Raw genomic sequence first — 9,766 nt, 5'->3', positions numbered from 1 at the left:
GGGCGCGGCAACTTCCCTGGCTGCTTCTTGCTCTGACTGAAGGCTGCTGGGAGGAGGGGGTGGGGCTTGTTGCATGTGCCCACCCCCTGGGCTCTTTACTGCCGGAGCTCCGCTCCTGTGCGCTCCTGCAGGAAATGACCCCTGAACCTGTCTTTATTTGCCTTCCCAAGTCTTCAGCTTTCCCTCCTTCCTGCCCATTGCCAGCCCTTTTTCTTCTGTCTCACCCACCGCCTTTTTATGTTATCCTGATATTCATCTTTTCCTATTTCTCTCCCATTCCCTTCCTTCTTCCCCTCCTTTCAGATCCAGTTTGGTGTAGTGGTTAGGAGTGCAGACTCTGATCTGGGAGAACTGGGTTTGATTCCCCACTCCTCCACATTCAGCTGCTGGTGTGACCTTGGTTCTTTCAGAGCTGTTCTCTTATGAGCAGTTTTTGAAAGAGCACTCTCAGCCCCACCTACCTCACAGGGTGTCTGTTGTGGGGAGGGGAAGGGAAAGGAGATTGTAAGTCACTCTGAGACTCCTTCAGGTAGAGGAGTATAAGTCCAATCTCTTCTTCTTCTTTTCACTCTACCCTCATGTTTGTAGAAAAATCTGCCCAGTCTGTCCCTTGCCTTGTGTGGATTCTTTGATCTAGTCCAGCATTCTGTTTCCATCACCACAGCTAGCCATCTGCTGTCTGAGCTGCTATAGCCTTACTCATATTTATCTGCCATACTTGCTATGCTATTCATATATCCTTTAATGTTCCATCCTTTCTGCCTATTTAATCAATTTTAAAATCTTTCACCCATTTTACAATGAAGCGTTCCATCTATACAACAAACTGATGATATATGTTTATAGTCCCAAGACAATCTAGTGATTGTCATAGTGAAATGCCCTTTTCAATCTGCTATCTGTCTATTATGTTTCTTTTTCACCCTTTAAAGGAGCTCATGGTTCTCTCTTCTTCATGGTATCCTCAAAAGAACCGTCTTAGGTAAGTTATGCTAACTGGCCTAAGGTTACCCAGCGAGCTTCATGGTAGCATGTGGACTGGAACTCAGGTCTCCCAGATCTTAGTCCTACACTGTACCCACTACACCACACCTGAGCTTTCCATACAGAAGGCCAGAACTGCCCACTACATCACAACAACTCTCTGTTTCTCAGTGCTGATTATGCATCTTTTATACTTGACGATTACTATAGCATTTTCTTAGCACTAGAGTTTTAACCAGGAAACAAGGGATTACATGTGTAAAAGGCATATATTCATGAGGAAAGGGGCTGGAGACTTAATTTTTTAAATGAAAGCCAGGCATTCATTACAACACTAGGTCAATATATTGATATTTTAGGACCATTAAAAAATAAAAACTGAAAACACTCATTTTCAGGGTGAGGGGGAGAGGAAGTGGCTTGACAATGGGAATAGTAACAATTAAAAAACAATTTTTAATAAAAAAAGGAATAAAAATGAAAGGCACAAAAATGCAAGCAGAAATTGGGGATCAACTGAAGCAGCGTGGGGCCAGAACTGATAGGAAAATAAATACATGTGGAAAGGGCCTGAGTCCTGGGTGGAGAGGATTTCTGTGCTGAGGAAGGAGTAGAGCTGGTTGGAGGTAGGACTGGTGGTCGAAGGAGGGTTTGAGTGGGGAAGAGAGTGGGAAGGAGAAAGTGAGGGAAGAGAAGAGGACCTTGGATTGGAACAGAAGGGAATGTGGCAAGCAACAAGAATTTAGAAGAGGGCTTTTGTTCCGAGAGGGTGAGCAGGGGAATGAAGAAGTAGTTTAGGTCATGTGTTGCCTGATGTGAAGCGTGTCTGTGAGGTTTGGGAGTAGTTGCATGGGGGTGGAGGACAGTTTGAGATAAACTGTACCTCACTTGCTGGTTTGAAAACCCTTCCTTGTAACTCTAAATGTCTAGGCTTTTTGATCAGATGGTGTAAGAGGAGGAATAGGTGTTATTTCACCGAAAGTGAGTTTGGGTGTGGTTACCATTGGGCACAGGAGAAGCTCTGCTTCTGTTATTCTGGAAGGAGCATGATTGCTCTGTCATACAGTGCCAATTTTTTTCTGATTATGTGGGAATGGCCATTGATGGCTCACAAGGACTGATCGTTGTACTTTTCCTGCTTTGATATGGTCTGAAGTTACAGGTCAGAGGGGTTCACTTCCTCATAGTGACTTAGCATTTATTTTGTTTTGTTTCCTTGAATTAAAGTAGTCTTTGCCTAGCCAAGATGGACTCTCACTAGCTCTCTTTCACTAGCATCTTCAAAGGACTCTGGAGTGTCAGAGGTCAGGTTAACAGGGGAGATATGGGCCCATTCTGCATTTAGTATTCACTCCGCTATTTTACCAAACCCACATTGGAACAGAATCTTTATTATAGAAGAGGTGCTCAGAAGGGGCGAGAGGCCCATGTACAGGCTGGTAGATTTTGACGGTGAGCCGGTCCTGGGTGGTTTTTACCAGGAGGAGCTGCAAAAAGTCAGCAATTGGAAAGACAGAACATACAGGATCGAGAAAATTATAAAAAGCCGCACAGATAGGAAAAAGACGTTTTTCTTAGTCAAGTGGAGGGGGTGGCTGCGAGGTCAGCCATGACTGCACACACACTTTGGCCGCAATGAAAATGTATTTGATTAGACGGCAAAAATATACACAGGCCCCCATGGGGCCTCTGAATCCAGTTTTTGTACTATAAAACCTTTCATTTTACATTGCATGCAGACATTGCATGGAAAAGAGTCCCGCAGCACCTTAAACACCACCTTGCAGGGCTGGTGTCGAGAGAGAAAAACCCTGCAGAGACAGCACACCCCACCCCTTTCTTATCAGCCCCCTCCAGAAGCTATACACCCAGCCAGGGCCTGCCTAGAGACTCCTCCTGCACAAGTTCTGCCTGCTTAATAACTTTTCTGCAAAGACTTTTCATTTTGACTCCAAAAACACATTTTTATTTTTATTTTTGACAATTAGTCGAGCTTCCATGGTCAGCAGCAGTGTGTCTGAGAACTTTTTCCATGTGCAGGGGAACGGCCCCTGGTTAAAAGCACAGAACTAGGTCTGGTATTCTTATCTTTTTACAGCAGCAGGGGCCTGTCTCACGGAGCTGTGTGGGAGGGGGGAGGGAGGTGGAGAAGGAGGAGGGAGGAGTGACGTCTGCAGGGAGGGTGGAGGAGTCCTGCCCGCATGGCTATCAGGGTGAGAGATTTGTGCTGAGTCATTCTGCCTGCCTGCCGTCTCTCTCCAATACACACAGCCAGAATTTGCTTGTTAAACACAGTTTAAAATATGGGGCTAGGGGAAATATGGTAAGTAAATTCTCTTGCTGCGTGTCTTTGGGAGAAATGATTTGGTGGGACTCTTGCTACAACTGCCATGGGGCTGTGTGGGACCTCTATGCCTGCCTCTCGGCACTGCCTGGCTTGTCAGAAGTTCCTGGCCAGAACAGCCAGCGTTTTCTAAACGACAGAGAGACACTGCCAAGGGAACCTTTTCCTAGCCGTGGCTCACACCACTCCCTGTGGCCAGCCTGGGGTACAGTGGAAGGTGGGGGCATGCAAGGGATGGGTGGAGGTCTACAGGACTCTCAGTTACAGAGGGAGGGGGGCATGCAAGGGGGGGTGGGGGCACCCTGGAGCTCCCCAGGACTCCCCAGGCACAGCCTGCAGTCAGCCACGTTCACCCAAAGCACATTTCCAGTGTCCCAGCCACAAACACTTGTCCCTGACCCCCCCCAAAACACGTTTCAAAGCACTCTCCAACTACACAAGACCCTTGGCCCCAAACACGTTTCCAAAGCAGCCAATTTCCCTCCCCCACCTCGGGGAATCAACCATGTGCTTCAAGCAGCCATTTTTTTTCCTCCCCCACCTTGGGCAGCAGCCGTGTGCTCCTCACGTCCCCCAGGGGGGAGGGGCAGCCTGCGGCTGCCCTCAGCCCCTCCACTACAGCCTCTTGCCTTCCCCCAGCACCCACGTCATGGGGCGGGGCACCTGTCAACCTGATGATGAGGAGAGAGGTATACCCCATATCTTCTAACAGAGAATATTTTCTTCTCCATCGCTAGCACTCACTTAGCTGATGTGTACAGTGTATTGAAAAGTGTCTTTTCCCCTTGACGCCTCTCCCTGATTGCATTAGTTTCACCTGGTTACTAAAGAAGGGAATGACAGTAGCAGTGAAGGTGAACTGCTCTGAAAATGTATTTGCTTTCCTTCAAAGTCAGCTCTTTCTCCCAGTATTTCACCTCTTAGGTCTCCAATGACCTTACTTACCATCTCCATATATTTCAAGCCAAATATTGTATGGCCACTGTTGGGCTGCAGATAATGGCTTGAATCTAGTGAAAGTTTTCTGCAAACTGAAAGGGGGGGGGGAGTTAGTTTCACCAGGAATTTCTATCAGTGGAGCAAGACTTCATAAGCTCTTCCTTCCCTCTACAGAACTCTGACACCCCGCTCATGCTGGTCCTGGAGGGTTCCTTGTCTCTTCAGAGCAGCATTTTTTGGGGGGGGGTTGGGCAGTAGCAGGAGGGAAAAGACAGAGAAGTCCTGTTCTGCTGATGTAAATCCCTTCTGCCAGTGGAAATTAGCACTTGACCCAAGTCAGTGTCAGCATGGTGTTTTAGGAGTCAGCAGTAGTCCTAGGAAATTAGTATCTGTGAATCTACAGGTCTATTCATGGTTCCTTAGCTATTCTGATTGTCATCTAATGTTGAGTTCTCTCAGAATCTGACACTGACTAGTAGCCTGGTTTGAGATTTGCCATTTGATTATAACATGGCCTTGAATTCCACTGCCTGGCTCAGATTGTTCATTTTTTCATTCCTCTTAGCTGTGCAATTTTTAACTTTCCCCTAGTTCCTCTTAAAGTTAAAACTGTAGGGAGTAAACTACTCGTGTGTTGCATAATGAACTTTCAGCCTTGCATGAAATGATGTAATGTAATGAAAAACTAACTTTGAAAGGGATTAAAGTGAACCTGCCTTGCTCCAAATGAGTCTGACTTGGAGGATCCGCATTTTGGAAAAATCATTGTAATTTTACTACAGCACACCCTTCAATCACACATTCAGCTGAGCCCCAATAAAGCTGACATACGTTTCATTTATATTGTGGTTTAATTTTTTCATGATTTATAACAATTACTTTTCTAGCTGACAAGGGATGGGGTTTGCTGCGGATAGCTGCAGCAGTTGCAAATGCAATGTTTGTAGATTTTTTAATTATCCTTGCAATATGTTAGGAGTGTAGATGTGAAAAACCATAGGTGAGAAGAAAAAGGGTTTCAAAAACCTACTAATACGCCTCCCTTTTCATCACAATTTTATCTTTAGTGGTTTCATAACTGCTTCTCAGTTATAGATACAGATACTACCACCATAGATGTGCGGTGGTGGAAAGTGCCATCAAGTTGCGGCCAACTTACAGCAACCCCATAGTTTCTAGGCAAGAGATGTTCAGAGGTGGTTTGCCATTGTCTGCCTCTATGTAGTAGCACTGGACTTCCTTGGTGGACTCCTATCCGCATACAAACCAGGGCTGACCCTGCTTAGCTTTTGAGATCTGACAAGACTGGGCTAGCCCAGGTCTCCAATTGTATCAGGCCTGACAGGTATGCCTCATTCATATTTAACACCATAATCACCAAAGCTTCAGTTTTGATACCAGAGCTGCTGAAAGTGAATCTGACAAAAAGATATGGCATCCATCACATCATTGGATATGTAGTGGCTGAAGTGTTGGGCTTAAATTTAGGAAAGTCCAAGGTCGCAGACTCTAAATAATCCACTTTCAGTGCACTTTCCAACTGGATTTTGCCAGTTCACATAGTAAAATCCAGTTGGAAAGCGCACTGAAAGTGGATTATTTAGTGTGTGTGACCGCAACCCAACTTCATGTCCCCAGTCAAACTATGAAGCTTGCTAGGTAAAATTTTGTTATGAGGGAAAAATGTTGCTTTGAGTTCCTTGGAATCTGAGACCCAGTGTGGTATAGTGGTTAAAGTGTTGGACTTGGACCAAGGAGAATTAGTTCCCCTTCTCTACTCTCCAGTGAAGCTCATTGGATGCCCTTGGGCCCAGTCACATGACTGTTATGAGGATAAAATGGGAAAGGGAAAACTTTGCATGCTGCCCTGAGCTCCTTGGAGGAGGGGTGGAATAAAAGTGGACTGGATAGAAAGGGAAAGACAAAAATGTGGTTAATAATAATGGGTGCCAGTTAATAGTGGCTACCAAATTGTTACGCAGAAGAGCAGCTATCAAAGGGAGTGGCACGTACACCAAGCTGCTTTATTTCTGAGTAGCCCAATCTGTATAGATTTGTGTTTGATATGTGTTCTCTAAATGTATTTATAAAGCTGGTTATATATCAGCTTATTTTGATGGTACTGAAATTGTTGCTGCTGTGTCAGGCATCTGCTGAGTGGTCTTCAGGCATTATATAAGAAGAAGTTAACAATTGTTTACTCTTTCTGCTGTGGAAAGAATGAAAAGCAGTGATTAGACTGAATATTGTGAAGAACTTCCCTTACAGAACTTTGGCAATGGAACGAAGTTCCTAAAGAAGTGTGGAATCAATTTCCTTGCATTCTTAATGGCTAGACAAATTTCGGAATTGCTTTATATTGATATGTTGGGATCTAGAAGATCCCTAGGATTCCTTTTAATTGTGATGATTCTGCTGGACTCCACAAGCCCAGCACTTAATGTGAGAGTGGTGTAAACCACCTGAAGCATATGTGGAGAAGTGCACGTAGCTTTTCCAAATAAAAACAAACACTCCTTGCCTGTGTGAGAATTTTGATAGAGGGGTACAACCACAAGTAAGAACTAAGATCTAGTAATATACTAAATGCATTCCAATACACTTCAAGTAGACCCAGAAAGAAGGCACAGAGGTTACATACCTGTTATTTTTATGAGGAATGACTAGAGTTTAGCCTGTGCGTGGAGGACGCAAGATAGTAGAACTTCAAACAGAATCCCCACACAAAAGGGAGACCACCATAACAGAATCTGGTGTTTCCCTTGGGGAAGGTTTCTAGAAGAGCAACTGCTTGCTACTTGTTCTAAGGCCTGTGCTGAAGTGGTAAATCTGACACTGTTTTCTAGCACCTCATCATCAGGGTATACATTACATTTGACAAGCCTTTATTGGCATACGTATACACATACAATAGGAGATCAGGGTAAAATTGGAGCTACGGCACAGAAAAAAAGCATGAAAGCAGAAAAACCTAATGGTTACTATCATCAGGGTATGACATCTTAAGTCTCAGTTTCACACTCCAGCTTCTCCATTTTTTTTTTTAGTATAGTTCAATAAATTACCTTTCCCTGGGCTCCTGTTGGCCTATTTTCCTCACCAGATTATGTTGTTTTGGATCTCTCTCCACAGGTACAAAAGTGCCTTGCTCTTCAGTGATAAAAGTGGTTCAGAGCTCTGAGAGGACAGCTGTGACCTTGACACAAAGATCCTTAATTTTTGAGCATAATTTCTTTTAGCGCTCTGCCATTCACCTTGACCGGGTAAGCCCGGACAGGTGTCAGGAATTGTTTGCTACATTGATTGCTGTGAGGTAGATTCACAAGGAGGCTTCAGTTCATACACAAACATAATCCCCGTATGTTCCCCCAAGAGCACTGAGGTCGGGGAATTTCCATCGCCTGGAGATTCCAGGCCCCCGGGAAGCAAAGTTGGCCCAAACCAGGGCCAGGGCATTTTCGGTGGCGGCTCCCACCTGGTGGAATGAGCTCCCGGAAGAGACTCGGGCCCTGCAGGACCTAGTGCAGTTCCGCAGGGCCTGCAAGACGGAGCTCTTCCGCCAGGCCTTTGAGGGGGAGCCGCCGCCGCCGCCATTATACCACCAATGATGTTATAACCATCTGCCCCACATAGCAGGGGCAGATGTCGCCCAACAGATCTGGGGAAACACTCTTCCTGGCGCTTCTGCAGTGAATAACTTGACCGCCAGTTTGGGATGTCGTCCATCTTGGATTGTATGAAATTGTATGTAATTTATGAGAGCACCAAATTTTATGTTAGATATCTGTTTTTACTATGCTGTTGTATGTATATTTTAATCTCGGCATGGCCGCCTGTTAGCCACCCCGAGCTGAATACTGGATGGGGCGGGATATAAATCCCAAAAAATAAATAAAATAAATAAATAAAATAATTCCGTAGTTTGAGCTGTAACATACTGTAATTTCTGTGTACTGATTTTTTTCCCATTTTTCTTCCTTTAAAGCAAATGAAGACCAGCAGAAACTTGCACCTCTTACCTGTCAGGATACTGCTGTGCTCTTACAAATGCTTTAACCAGCATGACGACGGGCTCTTCGGAATAGCCGTGCCTTAGACCAAGCAGTGAATGCATGCGAGGGCCTTCAAATCATAACCATTGTGGCATTCTTAAGCACTGAATTTTAGCCTGTATCAATATTAGTTTAAAATACACAGTTAACGTTGAAATAATGGTTGCAGAAAAGTGATCTAGTGATGGGCAGAAATTGTTCTGTACAGCTGTGCAAGGCTGGCAGTGTGTTCTGGCAGACTCGATTGTACTTCTGAAAATGGATGACTCAAGCTAATGACATTGTTGAGCAATGAGGTAAAGTTTTATAACATAAACTCTAACTAACCTGTGTTACTGTGGTTGCTTTGGCTTCCCTATTAAGATCTATCTTGCCTAGTGTGAAATTCTGATGAAGCGCACCCCCCGTCCAAATCTAAGGTCAGGCCTTAAAATGGCAAAAGAATACTTTAACATGTGTCTAGTGATTACGTAGTCCTTGATTTCCATTATAAATCCTGTGTTCTAGAAGTTTATAACTTGGCTTTAGCAACTGGCATGCAGAATTTTCAACTCAGGAGAAAATGTGTTGGAGTGTTTTATAAAAGAAAAAAGTGACATATTTTAAGAAGGGTTTCTTTGCTCTAAGAGTTTTGATTATAAACAGGCTGTGTGACATGGAAAATGGGGGGGGGGGCATTCCACAAGGAAACAGGGCTATTAGGTGGAATTTTGATTTGTTTGTTTGCTTTTTCATTATTTTTTTTACAATCAAAGTTTTCCTTTTTGATTCCTGTCAGTGTTTTATCTTAAGTGTTTCTCTGCTGCAGTTTCTCCTAATTTACCACTTGTATGCTCAATCCCATGTAAATCACGCTGCAGAAAACAGGTCTGTTACTTAAACTTGTTCCTAAATATAAGCATGTGGTTTGACTCCAGTGTTTACATAACAAGATGATGCAGGTTCTAATCTAAATTGAGTGAGAGTTATTTCGGTCTAGAGTAATAAGTGAGGCCATGTGCTTGCCTAAAGAACAGACACTTTATATGTCTCTGTTTACAAAAAGCTTTTACGTAAGGATGATTCAACATGCAAAACAAATATTCTGTAAATAAATATGCATATTAGCAGTATATATATATATCAGTACATATTTGATATAATTTTAGATTATAACGAGTGTGCAGTTAGAGAAGGCTATAATGCATTTTTGCCAAAATTACAAATGAATCTAAATTTGAAAACTCAGGAATATAGTCCATCCTCCCAAAAGTGCAGCCCCCTGCATTGGGGTGGGAATAAACAAAGAACCCCCCCAAGACCTTTTGTTCCTATCCCTAACCTCTTTAGGATGTGCGCAGTGCAGCAAACCACCTGTGCCTCCCTCTGGCCAGGTAAACGTAACACGCCCTGAGCTTAATTTGCACCCAGATATGTCAGCTGAATGTTCTATAAATAAATCTGTGTA

At 43.9% G+C, this 9,766-nt stretch overlaps 1 protein-coding gene across 1 annotated transcript in view; it reads left to right on the top strand.

Annotated features, from left to right (window-relative positions):
- LRRC69 (leucine rich repeat containing 69) overlaps window positions 1–8,363 on the top strand; it is a 39,738-nt gene extending 31,375 nt beyond the window's left edge. Inside the window, exon 8 of the mRNA XM_015406054.1 lies at window positions 8,253–8,363. Coding sequence (XP_015261540.1) covers window positions 8,253–8,363 — 111 coding nt within the window. The remainder of the gene's footprint in view (window positions 1–8,252) is intronic.
- Window positions 8,364–9,766: the final 1,403 nt, after the last annotated feature.

This window comes from Gekko japonicus, unplaced genomic scaffold, assembly GCF_001447785.1.
Source record: "Gekko japonicus isolate JY-2015 unplaced genomic scaffold, Gekko_japonicus_V1.1 scaffold531, whole genome shotgun sequence".
Taxonomy (NCBI): Eukaryota; Metazoa; Chordata; class Lepidosauria; order Squamata; family Gekkonidae; genus Gekko; species Gekko japonicus.
This window is presented reverse-complemented; position numbering and strand designations above follow the sequence as displayed.